The sequence below is a fragment of the Myotis daubentonii genome, chromosome 10 (assembly GCF_963259705.1).
Source record: "Myotis daubentonii chromosome 10, mMyoDau2.1, whole genome shotgun sequence".
NCBI lineage: Eukaryota > Metazoa > Chordata > Mammalia > Chiroptera > Vespertilionidae > Myotis > Myotis daubentonii.
This window is the reverse complement of record NC_081849.1, coordinates 71,074,331-71,100,738: the sequence shown is the minus strand read 5'-3', so window position 1 is coordinate 71,100,738 and position 26,408 is coordinate 71,074,331. Positions and strand designations below refer to the sequence as shown.

General features: G+C 39.3%; 1 protein-coding gene across 2 annotated transcripts in view; it reads left to right on the top strand.

Annotated features, from left to right (window-relative positions):
* The window catches only part of RELN (reelin), a 440,175-nt gene extending 415,609 nt beyond the window's left edge, over positions 1-24,566 (top strand). The window contains exons 56-64 of one of the 2 annotated variants that reach the window (XM_059712765.1): positions 560-802; positions 2,481-2,656; positions 5,949-6,022; positions 6,829-6,990; positions 7,721-7,878; positions 10,100-10,319; positions 12,378-12,575; positions 13,247-13,345; positions 23,463-24,566. In XM_059712765.1, coding sequence (XP_059568748.1) covers positions 560-802; positions 2,481-2,656; positions 5,949-6,022; positions 6,829-6,990; positions 7,721-7,878; positions 10,100-10,319; positions 12,378-12,575; positions 13,247-13,345; positions 23,463-23,559 — 1,427 coding nt within the window. In that variant the 3' untranslated portion in view covers positions 23,560-24,566. Of the gene's footprint in view, positions 1-559; positions 803-2,480; positions 2,657-5,948; positions 6,023-6,828; positions 6,991-7,720; positions 7,879-10,099; positions 10,320-12,377; positions 12,576-13,246; positions 13,346-13,963; positions 14,695-23,462 lie in introns of those variants that run through there. The other variant, XM_059712766.1, reaches the window with a different exon arrangement.
* The last annotated feature ends 1,842 nt before the right edge of the window (positions 24,567-26,408 follow it).

The window sequence follows — 26,408 nt, the reverse complement described above, 5'->3', positions numbered from 1 at the left end:
GCTTTAGCAGGTAGATATTCTTAATACCTAGCATATAAATAGATGGCCCTAAAGTACTGTATGTATTCAGAAGGTGTTTTCTTAAATAATTTAGACATCCCATCTACAGTCATATCAGTTGTTAAGAGGGAACATTCATATCAGTCCAATAAACCACAAATTACATAGAATTATAATGGCTATTTTTTTTAAATAAAAAGTTCTTATCTAGAAGCATGCAAAACATGGATGTTTCTCATTATTCATGAGGAATAATACATATAAGAATCTGGCACAGAATTTTAAAGGCAGAAAATATACAATGTTTAGAGTTTTTATCTTTGGCCAGGTATTTCTAAATACCCTTCCCTTCATAGCATCAGCCTCATGTTGCAACAATATTTATAAGTGCTAAGCATTTCCATTAAAGTCAATGAAATAAATTCTCATTGTCTGGTTGAAGTTGTTTTTTTTGTTGGTTTTTTTTTTTTTCCAGAAGCTTGCAATAACTGCAGTACACCAGTGGTTTGTGGGGGGTCTTCCCAGATATGTTACTATGTTGATTTATTTGTTGTTATAGGAATTACTTGGACTTTGCTCCATGAGATGGATTATCAGAAATACATTTCTGTTAGACACGACTACATACTTCTTCCTGAAGATGCCCTCACCAACACAACGCGGCTTCGCTGGTGGCAGCCTTTTGTGATCAGCAACAGACTTGTGGTCTCCGGGGTGGAGCGTGCTCAGTGGGCACTAGACAACATTTTGATTGGTGGAGCAGAGATCAATCCCAGTCAACTGGTCGACACTTTTGATGATGGTAAGAAACAAGACATTGAACAGTCTTTCCTGTGAGCTGTTTGTCTGTGTTTTGGGATGAATTACTACATGAAAATTTAGAATAGTGCCTAGCATATATTTGGTGCTCAACAAATGTTACCTATTGTTTTGCCCCATAGTATATAAATCTTCAGGGCTGGTGGCTTGTTAAATGTCAATTGAGAATTTAATAAATCCTGTTAAAGACGAAATATCTAGCTCCAAATATAATTTGAAATTTCAATACCCCAAAATAATTTTAGTTTCTTTAGGAATTTCTTTACTGCAGAGATATATATTACATTGTGTTAAATGTATACCAAGAATCTCAAAAAGTGGGCAAAGGACCTAAATAGACACTTTTTGAAAGAGGACATATGAAAACATGCTCAAAGTCACTAATTATCCCAGAGATGCAAATCAAAACAACAATGAGGTACCAACTCATACATGTCAGCATGGCTATCATCAACAAATCAACAAAGGACAAGTGCTGGCGAGGATGTGGAGAAAAAGGAACCCTCCTGCCCTGCTGCTGGGAATGCAGACTGGTACAGCCACTGTAGAGAACAGTATGGAGTTTCCTCAAAAAAATTAAAAATGGAACTGCCATTTGACCCAGTAATACCACTTCTAGGAATATATCCCAAGAAATCAGAGACACCTATCTGAAAGGATATGTGCACCCCTCTGTTCATAGCAGCACAATTTACAATAGCTAAGATTTGGAAACAGCCTAAGTGCCCATCAGCAGATGAGTGGATTAGAAAACTGTGGTACATCTACACAATGGAATACTACACTGCTATAAAAAAAGAAGGAATTCTTACCATTTGCAGCTACATAGATGGAATTGGACAACATTATGCTAAGCAAAATAAGCCAGTCAGAGAAAGATAAATATCACATGATCTCACTCATTTGTGGAATATAATGATCAACATAAACTGATGAACAAAAATAGAACCAGAGTCATAGAATCATTGAACAGACCATTCAACCTAGGAGGGAAGGCGGGGAGGGGGGGGGATAGTGAGAGTGTAAGAGATCAACAAAGGACTTGTATGCATACCTATGAGCATAACCAATGGACACAAACAGTAGGAGGGTGAGGGCATGTGCTGGGGGGTGGGGCAGCTGGGAAGAGGTCAGTGGGGGAAAAGGAGACTTATGTAATACTTTTAACAATAAAGAATTTTTTTAAAGTATACCAAGAATCATTTTGCAATGGTGAAAATTACCCAGACTAGCGATTACATTTTTTAAAATTTATCTTTATTGTTGAAAGTATTACAGATGTCCCCTTTGTTTTTTGTTGTTGTTTTTTCCCATTGACCCCCTCCTCCCCACTCCTGTCCCTTCCCTAGGCCTTCACCACACTATTTTCTGTGTCCATCGATTATGTATGTGTGGAACCTAATGAACAAAATAAACTGACGAACAAAATAGCAATTGCATTTTAAAAGTTGGGTAATCGTTATAGTACTAGTAGTTAATAATCTTTTCTCAATTTGATTTCTCAGCTTGGATATATATATACTTTATAGCAATTAAATAAAATAAGAATAAATCTTAAAGAGTAAACAGAAAGCCAGAGTATAGATATTCAAGTAATTCAACAATAAGCCAGTCAGCTCAAGAGAATCACATGCTATATTCTTCCCAATTTTCCTTAACAGAAGGCACTTCCCATGAAGAAAACTGGAGTTTTTACCCTAATGCAGTAAGGACAGCAGGATTCTGTGGCAATCCCTCCTTCCACCTCTACTGGCCAAATAAAAAGAAAGACAAGACCCACAATGTGCTCTCCTCCAGAGAGCTCATTATACAGCCAGGGTACATGATGCAGTTTAAGGTAAGGGAGGTGGCCCTTCCACACAGAGGATGGCGTTACGTTTGCGGGAGGGGATGTGGAGAGAATGCTTATTTGGGCAAGTATAAGGAAATGATTGATTTCATTCATTAAAAGAGGCTTTATCTTATGAGTAAAAGAAGTAATCTTTCACAGAGTTTTTATCAGGTAGGATTATTGGAGCATATATAAAATCTATAAGTATATTAGGACACAGCAAGAAATGTAACTGTATTTTTACATCTCAGGTATGTAATCTTGAATTCACTTTCCCAAACCTTAGAAATAGTTGTCTGTGTGTGTGTGTGTGTGTGTGTGTGTGTGTGTGTGTGTCTCCCTCCCTCCACCCTTTCTTCCCTCCCTTTTCTTCTCTCCCCATTTTTTTATTATATACCTATTTCACATATCAAGTCACTTTGCTTCTTTATTTATCCTTTTTTATTATGTCTTTACATTTTCCTTTTGTCTCTTACTTCCAAACACCTATACCTTACCCCAGTTGCAACTTCCAAATCCTCAAAGATATTAAAAGGCCCTGGCCGGCTTGGCTCAGTGGATGGAGCGTCAGCCTGCGGACCGATGGGTCCCAGGTTTGATTCCAGCCAAGGGCACGTGCCTGGGTTGCGGGATCGATCCCCAGTAGGGGGTGTGCAGGAGGCAGCCTATGAATGATTCTCTCTCATCATTGATGTTTCTATCTCTCTCTCCGTCTCCCTTCCTCTCTGAATCAAAAAGAAATATATTTTTTTAAAAAAGATTTTAAAAGGACTCTCAAATCTTTTTAAGTGCATATTTATTAATATAGAAGGATGTGAAGGAAGGCATAGGAGATAATTAACAGTCAGATAGCCACAGAAAGATAAAGCAGTATCAATTGATGCCTTTATTATTACAAAACACACTAAAGGAAAGCGCATTACAAAAATGCACTTTATTACTAGATCATTTTAAAGACAAACATCAATTGTTCTAATGCTCTTATTTAAAGAGATGTGCTACAATAATGGTTAATAGTAAGAGTCCCTATTAGCAGAAATAAAATTGTGCTGATAGTTGGTAGAAGAAATGTGGAGTTGTTTAATGGGTAAAGCGTTTCAGTTTTTTAAGATGGAAAAACTCTTCAGATCTACTGGAAAAAGAAATATTCACTCTTTTTCTTCAACTCTATGTTAAACTCTCCTTCAGAGATCGGAGGGTGAGGCAAGGTCCCCAAATGCTACCATTCCCTCAGGATTACCTTTAACATAGGGGCATGAAGGTTGTTCAAGGTCATAGGTCACATCCAGTCATTTTAATCCTTTAATAGTAAGGGTTTCCCTCTACCTACCTCATATCAAAGTCATCATATTTGATTAAGTTGACTGGGACCTCTTCTTTTACTGCCTCTATCAACCTAGAACTAGAGAGTCTAACATTTTCTTCTCTAACCAAATCAATTTGTTAAAAAAAAAATTGTCCCTGGAAATTTAATAAAGTATCACTAAAGCCGCATTTTTAAAAGTCACTATAGACTTCCTAAACTCTACATCCGACAGCTTTCATTCATTCCTCATCTTTCCTTTTCTCTCCGTACCATTTGGCACCGTTGTCCTTGCCCTCTCCAACCCATGCCATTCCCTTTGGCTTCTGGGTTCTCTGCCAATTCTGCTCTTATCTTCTTGATATCTACTTCTATCTCTTTTTTAGCTCCTCCTCTTCCTTCACTTCTAAATGTCAGCATTTCCCAGTACTTCTCAGCTTCCTTCTCCCACCATAGACATTCTGCCATTGGAAATATCATTCATCCCTGGCTTCAGATCTTAAAGATATGACCAGCTCTCAAATCCTCATGGCCAACCTTGACTCGGGCACCACAATTAATTTAGTATTTTAACAGCTTGTGTACATTTTCACACCTTTGTTTTGCTGGCATCTCAACTCAACATGGCTAACAATGAATTTCATATCTTCCTTCCCCATATCAACTCCTCTTTCTGATTTCCCTGTTTCTATTAATGGCACTACCTTTCACCTATTCACCAACTTTAAATTTTAAAGTACTCTTTAAAATTTTCACATCTAATCATTCACTGTATCCTTTCATTTGAATTTTCAATGTTCCTAGCACCCATCCCATCTGCTCTGTTTGCACTGTTACTACCTCCATTCTGGCCCTAATAAATCACTAGTCCATTAACTAGACTTCCCACCTTCTCTCCACATTCAGATTGATCTTTACAAAGCACAGCTGTGAGAGCATCATTTCACTGCTCATAAACCTTTAATGAATTCCCATTACCCACCAAATTAAGGCCAAACACCTTAGACTACAAGTCGGTCCTTCTTAACTGTTTTTCTCCTATCTCTACCTCTCACACTCTCTCCATGCTTCCGGGGCAGGTCACATGCACCCTACTTGATGCTTTTTTTATTAAAACATATTTGACATATAACATTATGTAAATTCATGTTGTATAACATGGTGATTTGATACATTTATATACTGTAATATGATTGTCATTGTAGCAATAGTTAGCACCTCTATCACATCACATAATTATTATTTCTTAAATAGAATCTCCCCTTCATATGAAGCAGCACAGCATTTTATTTATATCTTTTATGATTTCCATTTCCACTATTAGAATATGTTTTGTCCTCTCTCTCTCTGAAGCCAGAGTTGTTTTATTCATGAATCTGTGGCCTGAAATTTTTATCACTAACCTTCTCCAATATTAACCCTGAAATAGGACTTGTTGATTAAGTAGATGATTAGGACTTAAATTTGAATCGCCAAATTTTTATAGCATGTATGCATTATTGATTATTCAAATACTTAAGTGTAAGTAATATGCAATGCTTTTATTCATGTGTAGATGGAAAACCCCTGAAAATGAATATTAGGTTGTTAAAAATTGCTATTTTTAATTATAAATAAAAATAGTAGCATCAAGGATTAGGATATCAATGACAATGTTTTGAACCAGTAATACTTTGAGTTTCTTTCCATGAATTCTTCTAATATAACTTTCCTTTTGGCCAATTTATAGTCTCTAAATTTATGATTAATGTAGTATACTAATTAATTAAATAGGAATAGTACTTATTTAACCTTAATTCTCATCTCCACACAAAATTGCATGTCTTTAGCTGAAGTCAAAAGAATGTATTCTTGGTGTTCTGGCAGGCTGCTCTGTAAAAGCTTCAATGAATGTTTTTTGGCTACTAATCATAATAAAGACTGATGTGATTTCTACTTAATGTAGATATTATTTAATTCTGCCTGATTCACATTGATTGTTTATGTTTGTTTTAGATTGTAGTGGGCTGTGAAGCCACTTCCTGTGGTGACCCTCATTCCGTAATGTTGGAGTACACTAAGGATGCAAGGTTTGTGAAATAATTGTTACATCTCCTCCAAAGCTGAATACACAGTTCAAATGGTTGTCTACTTTTAGGGCAACTGCTTACAGAGGAACAATATTTTGTATTAAAAGTGTCAGCTCATGTGTATCTCACATGTACAAATTCCATGCATATAAAATTTACACATCTTATTTTCACATTTTTTTCTGCAAACCAAGAAAAGTCTATTTTCATACCAGGCTGCAGCCAAAAAAAAGCCAACTTTATATTTTAAAATAAGTAAAACACTACATTTGTCCTGAAAGTACAAATGTCATTTTCAACCAACCTTAATGAAAATTTTAGTCAATGAAAGATCTGAATATGCTTTGGCCAGTCACATCTCCGAAGCACAGTAGCCAGATCAAATAAAAGACTGACACAGAACAGTTACCATCGAAGGGTGTTGATAGGCCTGCCTCCCACCACCTCTTTTAAAAAGGAGCTATAGTGAGTTAAGTTAGGTAAGACCGAGAATTTTGTCAGTCAACTCCAGGTATGTCTCTGGTAACAATATCAGGGGGAGGAAGCCATTAGAATGCAGCCCCTTGAATGCTATTATTTTATTCTGTTGTCTGTGAATATATTCATCTGCTTGTAAAGAACTAGAATAGATCTCGTGTGCAGTTATTTTCAAGTTCTCTTTTTGATGTCTGTAATTATAAATATGTATAGGAAATAGGACATTTACATTGAAATATCTTACTTTAACCCAAACCCGAAGCATGATGTCCACGTTAGGTCATGTATTTTTCCTGAGTTGTCTAATGCAACCTCTTTGGTTTCTGCAGGTCCGATTCCTGGCAGCTGGTCCAGAGCCAATGCCTTCCATCCTCTTCGAACAGCATTGGCTGTTCCCCCTTCCAGTTCCATGAGGCCACCATCTACAATGCTGTCAACAGCTCGAGCTGGAAGAGAATCACCATTCAGCTGCCTGACCATGTCTCCTCCAGGTAGGCCGCATACATACTAAGGTAAACTTTTCAGGATTATCTGCCCATCTCTACTGAGCTCAGGCAGGGAGCTGAGAACAACTGATAAAATGGGGCTGGGGTTTTAGTTGCAGCCTTAGTACCCTGTCCCCTCTTCTCTCCTTCCTCTCGCCAGCCTATGCCTCAAAATGGCAAATGCATATCCTGGGAAGAAATAGAAAGAAACAGGGTCATATTTGTAGATGATTCATAGATCACAAATTTTCTTTTGACTAAATACCATAGCACATGCCAAACTCAATCACAGGCCCCAATCACAGATCCCCAAAGACCTGGAGTTGGCAGCATGCCTCCCCCCATGTTCTGTGCTCCCAACGGCTGCACTCAGTCCGGATACAAGCAGCCTCTGGGGTGTGCAGTATTGATCAGGTTATGAAAATGCATTTTACTCAAAGATTTAGAAAATGATATACCTCCATAGGGAAAATGGGCACGGACTAATGGAATAGGAGAGGAAATACACATAAAAATTTTAGGGAAGGCACAAACTTCCAAAATAGTGTGTTGGGGGCTGGGGGGACTCCCAAAGTTTTAGGAGTAGGCAGTCACTCACCTCTGTGAGCTAGTGCTTCAGGGAGAAGTTGGGAAGCCCTTTTCTCAGAAGTAGTCCCCATTGCCACGGTCAGAGGCGGGGCACGGCCATGGGAAATAGCGGCTACTGAATGCCTCCTGTTCTCTGTGGGACTTTCAGTGCGACACAGTTCCGCTGGATCCAGAAGGGGGAAGAAACTGAGAAGCAAAGCTGGGCCATTGACCACGTGTACATCGGAGAGGCTTGCCCCAAGCTCTGCAGCGGGCACGGGTCCTGCACCACCGGCGCCGTCTGCATCTGTGATGAGAGCTTCCAAGGTCTGGACCCCAGGCTGCCGTTTTTAATCCAGGAGAGCGTAGCGTTCTCCTTCTCTCAGCACCAATACCAGGGCCGCTAGGAAATGGGTAGAAACTCCAGCCTGAGGGATTTGCGATAGATGACACACTCTGGTCACAAAGTTATCTATCTTTGGAATGAATTATCAAGGATAATTTCATGCTATGTTCCTTGAGGTATTTTTTAGTGCAGGTTTTATCCGCTCAGGAATTCTATAGTCCCTCACATTCCCCATCTTCCATGCAATTCCCTGCCTCCCACACTTCATTTCCCTCTGGACCTCTCTCCTCCCTGGCCTAGCTGCCTATCCATGGCTACTTCGCCGATATTTCTTCTCTCTCATAGCCTCTCCCAACAGCAGCTGCCACTGCCCTCCCAAGATGTAGCTGACAATTCGAGATGTTCTGTTTCCCAAGTTACTCTATCACAGAAAAAGAGCTTTCATAACTCAAAAAAAAAAAGATTTAAAAAAAAAACAACATTTTTACTGCTTGATTTTCTAGGAGCTGGAGTATTCTTGGGACAGAGTAGCTCCTCAGCTCCTTGACGTCGTAAAAAAATTGCTCTGTCGGCCTGTTGGGAGGCCCGCAGCCCTGCTGTCCTCTAATCAGCAGGGGTGGGGAATGTCCGGACCACTAGATCATTTGGTCTGGCCCTGCCAAGGCAACCGCAGACGGAACTCCAAATTCAATAAATGTAGGAGCTTTTTTCATAGCAACACAAATTTATATTAAGTGAATGATGTTAAAAATATCCAAATGGCCCTTGGCAGAAAAAGGTCCCCCACCCCTGGGAGTCTAATGCAATGTTTTTGCCTCTGTTGTTACAAAGTTCACTTTACATAATTACCGTTATATTCTCAGAGCCTGACTCATGGCATACAATGATGCTCAGCAAATCTCTTGTGAAGGAATCCTTACTTTATCTTATGCTTTGCTCGTTACACAGTGTCCACCAATCGTTTGGCAGAGTCATTTAGCGTTTATGATATCTCGTAAGTTAGCTAATGATAGTCATTCCCACTTTACAGATGAAGAAGCTGAGAGAAGGAGGTTAAGTGGCTTGCCTAGGGTCACAGAGCTAGTAAGGGTCAGAATAAAGGCTGGTGCAAGCTATTCTTCCCAGTCAGCCTTGCTGTCTCTCATAGCTGAGAGATTTATCCTACGGGGACCAGTTTTACCAACTTACCCAAGTGTGCAGTGAAAGAAGCCATAGATTTGAATTCTGGAGTAGAATCTAGTTAGATTTCTTGGTTGATGCGATTTCCTTGCCTACAAATGAAAGGAGTGTGATTCATGTAGACTGCTGCATATCTCTGATACTAGAAATTACTTAGCGTTCATCTTTTTCACCTGGTTTCATTACTGCTGAGACTGGCTGGGTCTGGCTGGGTCTTAGCTGGGGAATTTGATCTTGAGGCAAATGACGAAATCAGCTGTCTCACAAGGAGTCCTGGACGTCTGGAATGTTCCCTTTCCCCTGACCCAGCAGAGCTCTGTGACCTTTTCATTTTAAACTATTGTGGGCATTTAGGAAAGTCAGGCTGTTCAAATCAATGGGAAACGCAAGCACATACGCATTTGCTAATGTACCGTCTTACCTAATGCGAATATTTCAGCTCAGTGGTCTCTGAGAGACACGTCCAGTTTATTCATTATGCATTTACTTATCCCAGCTTCACGACTGAATGTCTTGTACGTGCTAAGTATTGTGCTAGGTGCTAGATTCCGATGATAAAGAAAATACAGACTCTGCTCTCTAGAATCCTCAAGTATAGGGCTAGAAGAACAAGAATAGGATTGATCTTATTTTCTGCTACAGAATCATGCTAGGGGAAAGATATTAGTCTGGCCTCTCATGCCAGGGAGGAAGCTCCCTACTAAGACCCATCATTGGTCTATATGCAGGCCCAGCCAGATGCTGTGGTATTTAAATATAGGTTCACATGAGCAAGAAGTATATTAGCAACTGCATATTTTAGTGAACAGTGACTCAGAGATAATGGGATTTATTTCAACAATGTTAGCCAATAATTGCTAAAATAAAAGAGAAACATTTATTTCAGGGATTTTATATCTGCTGGGTATTTTGTCATTCTTACAGTAACAACAGTGGGTTAAATTTGAAATTGAATACTTGTTCTTAATCTTTGGTCATTCTGCTTGTTGCAGCTAATTTGTGTATTTAATCCCTTCCCTCTAGGTGATGATTGCTCTGTTTTCAGCCGTGATCTCCCCAGTTATATTAAAGATAATTTTGAGTCAGCAAGAGTCACCGAGGCAAACTGGGAGACCATTCAAGGCGGAGTGATAGGAAGTGGCTGTGGGCAGCTGGCACCCTATGCCCACGGGGACTCGCTCTATTTCAATGGCTGCCAGATAAGGCAAGCTGCCACCAAACCTCTGGATCTCACTCGAGCAAGGTAACAAAACTCCCGTGTGATAGTTCAGACACAGACTCAGTTGCAAGACTGGTCATCATCATCCACTGTCAACCATGATCACAAACTTAATGACACAGGTGTCGCTAAGCTGTGGAAACCTAAGTATCATTTGAATTTGGTCTGAGGAATCATTGTGTTTCACAACTCAGAAGTCTACTTGGCTTATGTTTATTGTACAATTGCCTTATATTTCTTCACATACAGAGTAGTGCGGTCATAGGCATAAGCCTAGAGAAATGGCCAAATATAAAAATTGTTATCAAATCAACACATTGTGCACCTTGAACTTACACAGCATTTTATGTCGATTATATTTCAATAAAGTTGAATAAATAAATAAATAAACAGTCAGCTATGGATAATCTATATAGATAATTTGATGTCGACCATTGCAAGCATATAAATGTCAATGTATATGTGAAGTAAATTTGCAGCCACACAAACATATATCTATATGCAGCATATGTAGTTACAATAGCTAGAAGCTGAGCATGGATGGGCGGATGAGAACTTTAAAAATTCACATGCTGCAGGAGCTGCATATTAATGCAAAATAAAGTGGGCAGAGACTGTGCAAATCGACTAGGGAAGTGACAGAGAAAAAGAGACCCCGGGGGTTGGATTTCCTTCCCCACCTGGCCTTCCCTGCTCTGCCACCTTAGCCAGTGCGAACACAGCTTTTTGTCTGTTTCATTCAAGAAGGGTTCCCGGGCTCTTTAAAGGTTAAAATGGTACTTGAATGCTAAAAGCTGTTCAGTAGCTCCAAGTATATTTGAGAATTAAATATTTGGTTAGTAAGAATGTGGGTGTTTTCTTGAGGCTTTTCACTTTGGAAGATATTAGTAATGTATTTTCAGAGGCAGAAAGGCAGGTTTGGGGCCTTCGCTATGATAAACAATCAAAATATAATAAAATTGATTCCTGTATGGTAACTGTGGAGATGCCAAAAGTTGGTGTGTCGCCCAATCCCATTTTTTCCTATCAACAAGACTTAGTTCATCTAGAAACAACTTGATTCTTTCCTTGACCCATATAGAGCTACAACTATCTACTTAGCTAACAATTACACTCCATGTTGTACAGATAACTTTGTTTTAAATTAATGTGTGCACTTACAAGTCTTAAGTCTAGTGCTTTATTTGACATCTACCCTAAGTGGAACTACTCTGTTCATCACTGAGGATAGATCTCCGAGGCCTAAAAACTGTGTCTTCTATGGGCAAGGACTCCTGTGAAAATCAGAAGGACATGCATGTCAGGGAATAGCAGGCGTGGTCCAGAGCCAGCGTGTCTAACGCAGTTTTCCCTCTGCTCTGATCTCCAGAAGTCCCTTCCTAAAATAGCATGATGATTTATCCTTGTGTAGATGCTACTCAGCTTGCAGCTACTTGTAAAGGAAGCATGTAGCATAAATATTGTGGTTTTATTCCTTGTCCTCTCCATGTCCTCAGCTGCCTGTTTGGCTTATACCTTTCAGAGAATAGGAGTTTCAGGTGAAATACTAGAGCAAGATTTCCAGCATCATGAAAAAGAGGACAGATCTTTGAAAGTCAGAAATGCTTTCTTTGTGTAGGAAACGAGCCTTTTCGAGATTATTTTTCATATGTATCCTGTAAAAAATAAACAAATTTTACTACTAATGTGATTTAGTCATAAGACTGGATGCTTCCATTTTTAACTGTCTTATGAACTAGGGAATTATGGACTTTAGGAACAAAAAAGATTTTTTAATTAGAAAGTACAACTCCTTTAATACTTCCTGACTCTTGTTTAAAGATGATTTCCCCTGCCCTGGCTGGTTTGGTCCCGTGGATAGAGTGTCGGCCTGAGGACTGAAGGATCCCGGGTTCGATTCCAGTCAAGGGCATATGCCCAGGTTGCGGGCTTGATCCCCAGTAGGGGACTTGCAGGAGGCAGCCGATCAGTGATTCTCTCTCATCATTGATGTTTCTATCTCTCTCTCCCTCTCCCTTCCTCTCTGAAATCAATAAATATATATATATTTTTTAAAAAGATGATTGCCCCTGTGTTTTTCAGCAAAATCATGTTTGTTTTGCAAATTGGGAGCGCATCGCAGACGGACAGCTGCAACAGTGACCTGAGCAGCCCCCACGCAGTGGACAAGGCCGTGTTGCTGCAGTACAGTGTCAACAACGGGATCACCTGGCACGTCATCGCGCAGCACCAGCCCAAGGATTTCACACAGGCTCAGAGGGTGTCTTACAACGTCCCCCTGTAAGTGGTCGGAATGGGGAGGCGTTGTCTCACACGAGATCCCTGAGTATCAGAGTTTGAGCTAGAAATTTGAAGTTACTGGACCAACACCACAAACATAGTGGTGGCAGAACCAAGACTAACCCAGATCTCCAAAGTTGTGTTACTGTTTCCTATGAGAATAACAGGTAGAAACTGAAGCAAGGCATCGGGCAAGAGGGAATAGAGCATAACAACCGTGCTTTTTTCATATTTTCCTTCCTCTAACCAGTATCTCTAGTCATGTAGAAAACGACATTTTTCATTTCTGCTGGGTACGCTTAATGTGAAATTTTCTAAAGATAGGCAACTATGTCACTTTTGCATAGCGTTTTGTCACCTGTGTACCCCTAGCTCCTAGCACAGTGCCCGTCACACAGAAGGCACATGATGTTTGTTGACTGAGTGGCTCTTCCCATTACTAGTGTAGGAAGGGGAGTAAGGGGGAGAGGGGTACACGCATTACAAGTCCTTGAATAGCCAATAAAATTTAATGCTTCTCAGAAGCGTCCTGTGGCCTAAGCAAATCTGAATCCCATACCCAAAGTTTTGTTGATTTAGGTTAGCCTATTATATGTCAAGTCTGGAGACCACACACCAGAGGTCTCTGTTTTCTCATGTTTAATCTCTTTGTCCATCTGTCTGTGATCCAGGGAGGCACGGATGAAAGGAGTTTTATTACGCTGGTGGCAACCACGCCACAACGGAACAGGTCACGATCAATGGGCTTTGGACCACGTGGAGGTCGTCCTGTGAGTATCTCATACGTAGCATCCCATGTTCATTTTAGAAAGGTTTGCATTCCTTTGATATGACATGCTTCTTAATTCAGTAAGAACTGTTCCTGAAGAGATCCCCTCAGGATTTTGGCTTACACTCTTCAGCAACTCAATCTATAACTTGAGTCGACGTGAAATAAGAAAGCCCCCAGTGTAACTGAATGTACCTTACAAAGCGCAATAAGCAGAATGTTTAAGGATTTGACAATACTAGTTAAATTGGATCAAACAAAGTCTCCAGGTAAATGGGAAACAATGCCTTCGCCAGATCTGGATTGCCTTAGAAAATGGAATGACGTCCTGGAAGGGAAATGATATGTACTGGTTAATCTGCAGAGTATTACTAGTTAATGTGCCCAGTTACAAACACCTTCTCAGCCACAGATGCCTGAGGCTGTCTTCCAGTTAATGACATGGTTGCAACTAGAACAAAGAATTTGAAGTTTCAAATTCCTCCTGACCAGCCCCAGCACCTAACAAGGGGAGGGTGTTCCCCTCTGGTTTCCCCCATGTAGTAAGGTTGGCACCACTGTCACCGGCCGCGCTGACTGTTGCACAGAGAGATGACTTGCTTTTTCTCTAACAATCTAGTTCCTGTAGAACTGGAATGCTTATGTCTCGACGGGTTCGGACTGATGGCTCCAAGTGGTTGGCAAGGAGAGGCGAATCTTCTCGGTAGATAGGTTCAAATGTTCATTCTGTTTACCAAATCAATAACGAAATCAGTCCCTTGGCTGATTTCAGTCATTTTGAAAGCAAATTTATATAATTAATTGGTAGAAAAACTACCAGATTTGTTTTCTTTCGATCATAGCCATGAGCTGAATTTCTCAGTCTTGAGTTAGCCTTCGTCTTAGTTTTCACTGAGGCACCTGCTTGCATGGCATCCATATCAACCCCCCAATCCAAGAGCAACCTGGTCCCTACACAAGCCCCCACTGTGCGCTCTGCTGCTTTGGACAACTTGCTGGGCTCTGCCTCCACAAGACAAAGTTGAAGTTTCAAATAACCGTCCAGACTCCTTTGAATCTATATATGAGGCTGATGTCTTACTTAGATATTAATTTCCTCAGACTACATTAATCCAGGAGAATAGAATAACCTGGTTTCTAAAATGAATGCATACATGGTAAGGCCAGAGAGCGACGCCTAAATAGACCAAAAACCATCCCTAGAGCCATTCTGCCCTGCCTACTTTTTTCAGAGCAGTGCTTCTCAATCTGATTAAACATCAGAATCCCTTAGGGCAGCGATGGCAAACCTTTTGATCTCCACGTGTCAGCATTTTGAAAAACCCTAACTTAACTCTGGTGCCGTGTCACATATAGAAATTTTTTGATATTTGGAACCATAGTAAAACAAAGACTTATATTTTTTATATTTATTTTATATATTTAAATGCCATTTAACAAAGAAAAATCAACCAAAAAAATGAGTTCGCGTATCACCTCTGACACGCGTGTCATAGGTTCGCCATCACTGCCTTAGGGCTTGGGCAATGTCCCAATGCCCAGGCCCATCCCTACGGATGATTTGATTTCAGTTTATCTGCAGTGGGACCTGAGTATCGGTCTTTTTTAAAAGCACCTCAGGGATTCTAATAAACTGGTTGAGAATCAAATTTAGAGTCAATAACCACTTTAATATCTCTCAAGTCTCTTGCCAAGACAGTTTACGTTAACGGGGCTTCCTGTGCCTGACAAAGCATTGCCAACTCCTATGGAAACTTCAAAACGTGACAGTCCTCAGAAGAAGGCAGGATGCTAGCTACTGCCCTTAGCGAGACATAACAATTCTTAATTGGAGTAGATATTTCTTCACCTGCCCCCCAGCCAAGCAATTGCGGTTATCTGCCTTGGATTTCAGAGGTGTATCATCACCATGAGTCCCTCCCTTGGACTACAGTTAAAGAGTACATGGGGTCAAAAGTGCAAATATACTCCCTGGTAGGAAATAACCCTTCACAACTTGGAGGCAGAACTCTGTTCTCTGCTTCCTGTGGACCTGCTGCCCCAGTAGCCCTCAGAACACCAGCATCACCACACAACTCCCAAGGAAATCGCGAATACCTGGTGTTGGTACTAAGTTTTATAAGCAGCTACCAACATCATGATATTATTATAAGAATCAAGTTCAGATTGTATGAAATCTATCACATTGATCACATCTATTGTTTCTGGTATTTTTTCTGGAGCAATAATCGGTATTTGTAAAGACTTCACTTACTAGTACATTTCAGTTCCAGAATTTTAATACTTTGAAGAAGGTATAACTCACCAGGCACCTCTCTGCTCTTATTCTGCATTATTGTCTCAAACTCTCAGGGCACTAGCACATTTCAGTGATAAAGGAGTATTGCCACACATACACTGTTGCATCATTTGAGTTTTATTCTGCATCTTCTTTCGAGAATAATTTAAATAGTATAACTTTATACATATCACCATATCACTTCATTTATATATTACATATATAGTTTTAAAAGCAAATGCTATCTTTTTAATGATGATTCAGAAATTTGTTAACATTAAAGGACTTTATTTTTTTCCTTTTTTGGAGAGACATACGTCATGTCGTTGAGTTCAATAAATGAGTTGTTTAAAAAATACAATACAGAGGATATATATTTTCAGAAATATGTCTTTGAGGTTTTGCTCTTGCCTTGGGAGTCAACATTTTTATGCCACTGTATCCTTTCAAAGTATTTCTTTTCAGAAGCATCATAAAACGTTTTAAAAAGTACTCACTAGTTAATATGCCCTTGGCAGCTGTAACTCACTGATTTTATGAGCTTAACATAGAAAGGAAGTTCCAGAGAATTAAAAAAAAAAATGTAATATAATAAACTTCCAGAATCTTTCAACCAAATGAGGCACAAAGAAGCTAGCAAGCTCATGTCGTGATTCACAAATATTACTAATTTTAACTTTGCTACCACAGATGTATATTTAGAAATAGAAAGAAGGAATACACCAAGAATTCCTATCAATTCAAAATAGTCTCTTCATTGCCCTAGCCAGTTTTCTCGGTGGTTAGAGCATCCACCTGCAGACTGAAGGGTCCCAGGTTCGATTCCAGTCAAGGGCATATGCCCATGTTCTGGACTCAATCCCCAGTAGGGGACATGCAGGGGGGCGGCCAATCAATGATTATCATATCATTGATGTTTCTCTCTCTCTCTCCCCCTCTCCCTTCCTCTCTGAAATCAATAAAAAATATATTTTAAAAATATATATATATATACTCTCTCTATTCACTATACCTTTATATAATAACTTTTAGCTCTATAAATTAGTAATATTAACTCCTCAGGTGTGGAGCGGGGAGGAGACTGAGGTCCATATCTAAAGAGATACAAGCCCTACCTAATGAGACACACTAATATGAATTTGCGACTAGGGATTGGGGGGAGGGGTTACACTTTTTAAATGTATTTCCTTTTCTGAGTGAAGACTGGCCTTAGTCTAGCTTTATTACCATAGTTTTCACTTTTGTGCATGTGCACCAAAGTACACATGCTAAAAATCCTTAGAAAGAAAAATTGGTCATGCATGGTATCTTGAATTTAACCTCAGTACTGCCCATATTAACCAAGAAGATATATGAATTTGATGAGAACAAATTTAGCACTTTTGAAAGTATTTCAAGGTTTAGGAATTCATCCTAAATGAACAAGATATATAATATGTTTTTAATTTAATGTCTTAGTTTTAAAATACTCCCTGTGGAAGGATTTGAGTTTCATAAATATGAATCTACAGAATGACAAGGCCCCACCCCCACCCACCATAAAGATAAAAACTGCCATTTAGCATTTAACAAGCAAAGTCATTTATGCCTGATGCTTGTTTGAGAGAGTAATCTTCCACTCTGATGTTTTTCAATAAAACCTGCCCTTGAAAAGCACTTCACTAATCTGCCATGGAACAGATGAACCAAACTGACAGGCCACTTTTTTCCAGCCTCACTAGCTTACAAAAAGTCCTCATTCTGTTACATCTGAATGATGTAGCATAACACAATCATTGACAATCAAGTGTCAGAAACCTAATTTCTCTGAATTCATTTGCTAGTGTAGAACATTTGTTTTTCAGTAAATGTTTGTGAATACATTTGGGCAGATCCCTCACAAGATCCATGCTGGTGGGATTCTTCTTAGGATAAAAGTGAACTCTTTGTCTTAATGTTTTTGTTGGGCACTCATACTTCTATCCTAAGAATCTCCCTCACCAAACTATGCATTTCATTCACACATCACATTTCCTGTGTATGTGTCTAAGTCACCAGCTGTCATGTGCATAATGGAGTGGGCCAATTTTTGCATGTGTATCTTGAAAGTAAATTACTCAGTAAAGAGTTAGCCTGTGTGAATTGATTTATGAAAAAGTAAATTATTACCACATTTACTGAAAATTGAAAACCAATATGTTGCTAACTATGATCTTAAATGCATTTATCAGATTTTAATAATATGTGTTCCATCATGACCATCCCTTTATGCTCTTCATTATCAAGATACTGTCATATTTTTGGCACAAATGATTTATGGAGATGAGCATATTACATTTGTTGCAAAGCATATTTATCCTTTATTAAATTTGATTGTTATCTGATATAGAGGACTTTGTATTTTTAAAAGCCCGTTCCTTAATATATTCAGAAATAAGTATTTCCTAAAATATAATTAATTTAAAACAGAAAATAAAACTAATGGGGGCTATTAAACCAGTACTTTTATATTTATACTTTATATGCAACATTTATGCCAAATGTAGTACTATAGCTACATGTACCTTGACATATGGTTATGAGCAAATATTGCATGTTGCATTACATAGAAAAGTTAAATATATGTATATGTTAGATATAGAAGAATAAGGAATAACATCTTTAATTTTTATTTTCAAAAGAGATGAAAAATCCTATATTGCGTCTAAACCTGATCAGACTTTTATGACTAATCACAGTGCTGCATGCATTGAAAGGCATTTTTTAACTTGTGTTATATTTCATTATTTGCTGTCATTGGTTTTCCACTAGAGTAAGGTAAGTCCTGTTACTAATTCTGGGGTACTGTTTACTGATAGTTTCATCACTGTGCCTACATGAACTGAGAAGTTTTGTTGAAGACCTATGCAGTTGAAAAAAATATATATGAAAACAAAGTTGCATGTGATATTGAGACATACAGGAACTTTTGCAACCTATACCATGTAAACTCAGAGTTCAGTTGAATTGTGATTATTCTCAAACGTAAACGATATTGGGCACGATCAGCATTCCTTCATCAGGAAACAACTTGACTCTGAGCCTGGGACTGTATCAGGTGCTCTTGAAGTGCTCACAGTTCATACATTCATTACGAGGGGAAAGTGAAAACAAAAATGTGAGCAAAAGAGCTAGGAGTCTGGTTAAACGCAATGTCTTGTAGAAGATCAGTTGTGCTGCAGATGTGTGAGGATGCCTTACTTCTCCATTCTAATCTAAGTTAATAATGAATTGGCAGAAGGGGATGGATTTATTCATAATATTTGTGAGTTCTAGATTTTGTCCTTAGGTGAGATTGGCCTTCTTTAACATATATTTATATTTGTTCCCTAATGGAGATACTTAGGAAAGAAGGTAAAATGTTTATCACTTATTATACGTTTGCAGATTATGCTACAAGTTTTCATTTAAGCCTTACAACTCCCTGAGGTACACATTAACAAATGTTATTTAATGTATCAGAGAAAATAAATATGAAATCTTCAACATTTGTGAGCTATGTGAGCCTACACTTATTTACACGTAGTGCCCCCGCCCCCCCCCCCCCCGAAAATGCATGGCCTTGAAAGTAAAATGTTCAGCATCCTCTCTGCAGGGGAGTTTCGCTGATTGGTTTAAACAGCAGTGTTCCATCTTACGGTCACCAGTGTTTCTCCGAAAGATATGGCAGTCCACTGGGTTCTTATTTCTGCATTTATATAAAGCATTATTTATTATATCATATGTTTTGATGATAAATGAATTCATTACTGATCAATAAAAGTACCTAAATGATCTCTGAGCTCAAATTATGTCTCCCAAGACTCTGTCTTCTCCATTTCCTTTAAAATCTATTAAAAATCAATTGAATTTTTTCATAATAATAAATGACCTAAGATAGTAACAGTTCAAAAGAACAGAGTCACCAGCTCTTGAAAGATCTTGCAATATCCACACTTCCTATGCAGAAATAGGGAAGCATTTAATAATCTCATATGCCGTCTAAGTCCCTAAACTCCCTAAACAGAATTGGAAATTTAAGTTCGCATTTCCAAGAAGTCATTGGTGTTCATTTTCCCTTCTTTTAACGACTTACAATGGAAGAATTTTAAAACAGACCTAGTTCATCCATAGCCAAAGAAAATTGATGTCAATTAGCACAGTTGATATGAACAATATCTGCTTTCAGTGGACATGTAATAAAAATTACTTTCCCTATAATTGCAGTGACGAAATAAATCTTTAAAATTCTATCACACCTATTATTATTTTGGTTACAAGGTTATCTACAGCGATACGTCTCTGTGTATCAAAAACAAAAATAGGCTCACGGATCTGCTCCACACAAAAAGTAAACATGAGCTCTTTGAACTTAAAATTTCCCTAGTGCCCATCCTGTAAGTTAGACAGTTCAGAGGCCCCAGTAACTGTTCAATAACCATGTCAGTTTATGAAATGGTTCTAGAGGCAGACAGCATTTTGGCATAGCTTGCCAGGGTGCTTGATTTTAAAAAGCTTATAAACTGAAAAATCTGCTTCATTAGATTGCAACCTAACTTACTCCAAAGACGTTTATGTTTTACATGCAAAATTACTAGTCAGTTTCGAGGATGCTTTGAAAATGTGGCCCTTTTTAATGTGACTATATAAACACCCGGCATCTATAGCAAGTGCTGTGTGCGTATCAACATTTGCAGGGATCCAAAGATATGCTACTGATACATAAATGTATTTGAAATTCATAAGTATCCAGTAAATAAAAATGCCCCTGGATTAGATATAAGCTTCCACACTGGGCTGATAGTAAAAGTATTAAAGATCTAAAACCTGTTAATATTTATTTTCTCACATATGAAGATGAAGAATTTAAGTCAATCCTTAATATATAGTGATATGGAGAAGTTGCTCTAAGGCCATTAAACATGCACAGCAATTTTCGTTTAAATGTTTCTTTGTTCCATTGAGATAACTAAACATCTTGAGTGTTCTGAGTTTATCCTTTTTTTCATGTAAAATATTTTAACTATTTTATAATCTCTTTGAGTACCTTATATCTTCAAACATGCTTTCAACAGAATAATTTCATTGCTTTAACTTTGCACTTATTCCTTATAGTTAAAGAGTAATGATTTACAACAGGAATCCAATCAGTAAGTCATCAAAAGTTCAACAAACATGCCTTGACCATGCCGTTGGTGAGGCAGGAGGCTCAGGCTGTGGTGTGGTGTGGGGGAAATTGAGGGATAGGCTGCCACAAAAATTTAGTCATGGGGAGCCTAATTGTCTCCATTCAAAGCAGAAAATAAGCACGAGGAGCATTCAAATAGAGGAAGGGGGGGAATCACTTCTGGAGGGGGTGAGCAATTAGTAAAATGCAATACTTGACAAATAAGTAGAAACTTAGGAAGCGATGCTGAGGATGGGCAAATGATGCAGATGGAAGAAGTTCAAGGTGAGTTTGGATAGAGCAGTCTGAAGAGGGATGTAGTATAATAGAAGAAAGGCTTGAAAAACGGAGTAAGATTAAATGTGTAGAAGACTTGAAATATCTGGCTACATTGACTTCGATGTTGCTCCATAGACAAGAGGATGACGAATGCCTTTTTAACAAGGTAAAACCAGGATTCGAGGGGAAGTTGACTGAAACCCGTGTGCAAAGCCCACGGCATGAATTTGCAATTACAACATAGTCACACATGTCCAAAGTACAGCATAGGGAAGAGAGTCAGTAATATTGTAATAACTCTGTATGGTGCCAGGTGGGTACTAGACTTGCCAGGAGGATTGCCTCATAAGTTATGTAAATGTCTAACCACTATTCTGTACACCTGAAACTAATATAATATTGAATATCAACTGTAACTGGAAAAATTTTTAAAAGAAAAAAGGCATTCGGGAGGTCGGGCCAAGCAGCATTTCAGCATTCCGGAAAGATTGGACCAGCAGGCACCTGCTCCCAGGCTCCCTAGCAAACTTGGCATTATTGCAAATCGTTAAAACATTTGCCAATCCAAAATAAAATCCACTGTATGTGTGTGTGGGAGGGGGAGCTACACGCACATGTACATACAAGTACACATTCAATGATGCGTTCTTAGTATTTCATGGTTTCTTTTCAGTGGTGTTTCATAAGGGGAGACAATGAGGAGGCTAGTTCAAACCACTGTCATAGCTCAGGGAAAGGACCCCATGTGGCCTACAGTACTGGCAGGAGGACAGCTAGTGCCAGTCCCAATATTTTGTGCCTGAAGAGGTAACAGGATTCTTTCTCATGACACCTGACTAGTTCAATACATTAGGTCATTGTCCTTTTTACATAGGAAGCACTTAGTAGGTAATGGTCCTTTTTAAAAATATATTTTCCATACCAAAACAGCTGTCTCTACCAGTTTTGCACAATTCTCTGCAGACTCCTAAAACCCACTTTCAGTATTTTTACCAGCTTCACACCTAATATGTATGAATGTGAGTATGTACAAACATAGGGGAAATATATACATGCAAATATGGTTATACACTTAAGTAGCGGCCCAGTGCACAAAATTCATGCACTTGGGGGGGGGGGGGAGTGTCCCTCAGACCAGCCTGCACCCTCTCCAATCTGGGACCCCTCGGAGGATGTCCAACTGTCCACAGGGATTGGGCCTAAACCGGCAGTCGGACATCCCTCTCACAATCCAGAACTGCTGGCTCCCAACCACTCGCCTGCCTGCCTGTCTGATTGCCCCTAACTGCTTCTGCCTGCCAGCCTGATCACCTCCTAACAGCTCCCCTGCCAGCCTGATGGATGCCTGTTCCCTGCTGTCCCAATCACCTCCAACTGCCCTCCCCTGCTGGCCCAGTCACCCCCAACTGCCCTCCCCTGCTGGCCCAGTCACCTCCAACTGCCCTCCCCTACAGGTCTGGTCCCCCCAACTTCCCTCCCCTGCAGGCCTGGTTGCCCCCAACTGCCCTCCCCTGCTGGCCTGGTCCCCCCAACTTCCCTCCCCTGCTGGCCTGGTCTCCCCCAACTGCCCTCACCTGCTGGCCTGGTCCGCCTCATCTTCCCTCCCCTGCTGGCCTGGTCCCCCCCAACTGCCCTCCCCTGCAGGCCATCTTGTGATGGCCATCTTTGACCACATGGGGGCAGCCATCTTGTGCGAGGGTGTGATGGTCAATTTGCATATTATCTATTATATAGGATTACACTTTCTTAGTTTCTTATGATATGTTTTCAGTGGAGTGTCTCTTTCATAAGGTCATATTTATAGAATATGAACCCAGCTGCTTATTGTTTAAGGAAGGCAGTAGAATCCAACGTTCAGGGGAAAACTTATCTCTTCATTTGCCTCGAGACTGCATAAAATAGGAATGTCAAGCTGATTCAGATAACAAGTTTGTTTTTTCTTTGTTTTTTCCTTAAATGGAAATGTTTGTTCAAGAAATCGAATTATGTTTCCTCCTTGTGAAAAATGTATTTATATAAGGTAATGGGTCACAGCACATGTCGTCTCTCAAGTGAAATTCATCCAAGTAAATGTCAGAAAAGGTTCAAGAATAAAAGTTTAAATCCCCAATTTCAGTCTACTCTTGCTATGAATCAAAAGAATTTCCCTTTTTTTCCTGTTTTGGGCTCACTCATGAATAGAAGGGGGTTCCTTCAAGGCCAGAAGCAGTGTATACAGATGTCAGCGTTCAGTTATTCTGTCCCGGGTGGCAATGTCACCATGACCTATTAACCCTGAAAATTTTCAAATAAATATCAGGGTGACTTAGAACTTAGACTGGATTGCACTTTCAGGGACTGGACTGACATGCTCTCTCTCCTTTCCCTCTCTGCCTCTATCCTTCCTGGTTTTAACAGCACCCGCAAACAAAATTACATGATGAATTTTTCACGACAGCATGGGCTCAGGCACTTCTACAACAGAAGACGAAGGTCACTTAGACGAAACCCATGAAGAATCAAAACGTTTCTTTTTCCTGCCAACATGTGATGTGTTGCTTTTCATTCTTGTAAACCTCTCACTGCATCTGAGATCAGGAAACTCCTGTGAAGGACTTGGGGATTCCCTGACAGCCCTTCTCCAGACCGAGTGCCCACCACTGTCCCACACTGTGAACTAATGCTAAGTGACTTACTTTCTCATGAGTAAATGTCTTCATGTTGACGTGTCCGTGAAAATTGTGATCTGTTGTAATACCAGTTACAGTGGCCGTATTGGAAATAAGAAATAGTTTAACAGGAAAAAAAAAGTTTAAGCACAAAAATTTAAGAGATTTTTTTATGTTCAAAATGGCATTTAACATTCTTGGTCACAGAGCTATTTAAGTGGACTGTATTTCAGCTACGTATCATGTTTTATATGATTAAATTATCATCATGAGTCCTTTTATGTATTCTCTTTTACGATATAACATTGACACTGTATTTTACTTGTTATGTTGCAATATTTTGCTGCTGAATTTCGGGCTACTTATATTCTGCAGAAAATTCTTTGACATACCTACTCAAGAAGATAGTTGTAAAGATATTGTACCTTAATATACTCCTTAAAATGTATGTTGGCTTAGCGTTGTTTTGTGGATAAGAGAAATGCTTGACCTTGAAATATTTTCTACTTAACAAATTGTGGATGAAAACCCTATCTCCCACAAAGGAGCTCCCATTTCCTTGTCTAAAGATTTTTGTAAGTGTTCTGTGGCTGATTTACTAAGAGGAATTGCCATCTTGTGTCTGTGGTAACAGAGTGATTTGTAAAACAGTGGATGTTTTCATTGTGTTCTCTTTGTGGGTTGTTTTTCCTGCGGGTCATACTCATACCTTCTGATGAAGCTGTACCAACACCACCAGCAACGTTGTAATGGACCTGTAGCCCTGAACTCTTTATTGACTTAACGGAAGGGTTGCACTGTAGGGTGGACCTCGCTAAAAGCCCATGCTTAAATAAAATACGCCCCAAAGCCATCTGAAGCTCGTTTGTCTTTATTCAGTCTTCAAGTTTGTATAGGGTTTGTAAGCCTGGTCGGGTTTGCAGAGGACAATGTCGAATATATTTACTGGTGTTTTGTTTCATCTTTGAGAATGGCAAATCTCTGTAGGAAGTAGTGTTTATGTCAGTAACATTGAATATGCTACAGTACCAGTTGAATATGTACATGCAGTATGACCCAGCTACTTCTACGCATTTATCACAGAGGAACTCTTAACATATACACACAAAGAGATGTATGCAAGAATGTTAACAGCAGCATTACTTATAATTGCCAGTGATCAAAAACAATCCAAGTATGCATCAACAAGAGAATAGACAAATTGTGGTTTATTCGAATAATAGAATATTGTATGATAGTTAAACTGAATAAACTTGTAGTGCACCTGTTCATGATAAGTTGCAAAATTACATAGTATGATGCCATTTATCTGATTTTAAAACTTGCAAACAAATACTATATGTTGCTTACAAATACATGCATATATCATTATATATGAGCATGTGTGGGAATAGTAAATACAAATTTATGATAGTGATTTTCTCAGGCAGGGAAATAAGATCAGAGAAGGGGTTTATGGAAGATGCCAACTCCAACTAAAATGCTTTATTTCTTTTTTTAAAGTTCAGAATAAAATATTGCAAAATGTTAAGACTTCAATGAGTTATGTGCATACAAGAGTGTTAAGAGTGTTATATTATTCTCTGCTCTCATGTGAAGATCTAAATATTATTTTTTTTTAAAAAAAGAATAGAATAAATGGGATTTGTCAGGCAGATTCAGTGGGAAAAAATGGACTTTGTGCGAAAACACAAATGCAGAACTAGCTTAGCTCCTTAGGGGAGTCGCAGATCATTTGACTTTGAGGAGGGGCTTGTGGGGAGCCCAGCTGCCTGGAGAGGTGTACAGGGACCAGTGCTGCTGGGGAGTCAGGCCTGAGGGGTGGGGAGTGGATCTCATGCTGACAAAACTCAGCTTCACCTCGGAGCCTTGGGAAGCTGTTGGAGAGCTTTAAGCAGAGGAACTGTGGATGAGTCCATTCTGGCCAATGTGTGGAGAGTGGTTTGAGTAAGTTAAGGGGGGAAAAGCTGGGAGAGTAGAATCAATAGGTAGATCTGGGACAACAGCTGAGGAATAACTTCAAATTGTCTGACAAGAATTTTACTAAGGATTCCTTCTTCTCCAGAGTAACTGCTTCACAGACAAAATATAGTAGTAAATATAAAAAACAACTGCACATTTTATTGTGCAGGAAAAAAAAGTCATCTGTTACTGAAAGAATTCCAGTTCAGAGGTGAAAGGGTCTTGTCATTATGGCTGCATCTTCCAGTTAGTCCTTCGGGTGCTTATTATAAGTGAATTTTTACAGTTTTTTAAAACTCCAACATGGACGGGAATTGATGCTGTCTTTACAGACACGGAGACCACGCAGTGACAATGGAGTCTGGCACCCTCCAGTGGCCTTACTACCTTATTCCAGTGTCTGGCCCACAGTGCAGAAATCGTGTCAATACAGCAGAGAAAGAGAAGTTAAGTCAGGAAAACATAACTTTTTATGGAGAGGATACTGGTAGAATAACACATGGACACGTGTGAATAATAAAAAAGGCACAGAACTGTGTGTAAGAAATCTTGCCTCAGTAAACTAACTTTCACCAAGTTATTACAGGAATCTCTTAACGTTCCTATCTGTGGGAAGCAGACATATTGTGATGTTAGGCGCTTTTGAACAGCTCTGCAATCACCAAAACAGAAACTAAACTCTCTAAAAGAAACCCAATTACTCCTCATTCTAGTGTAATTTCTTTCACATAAT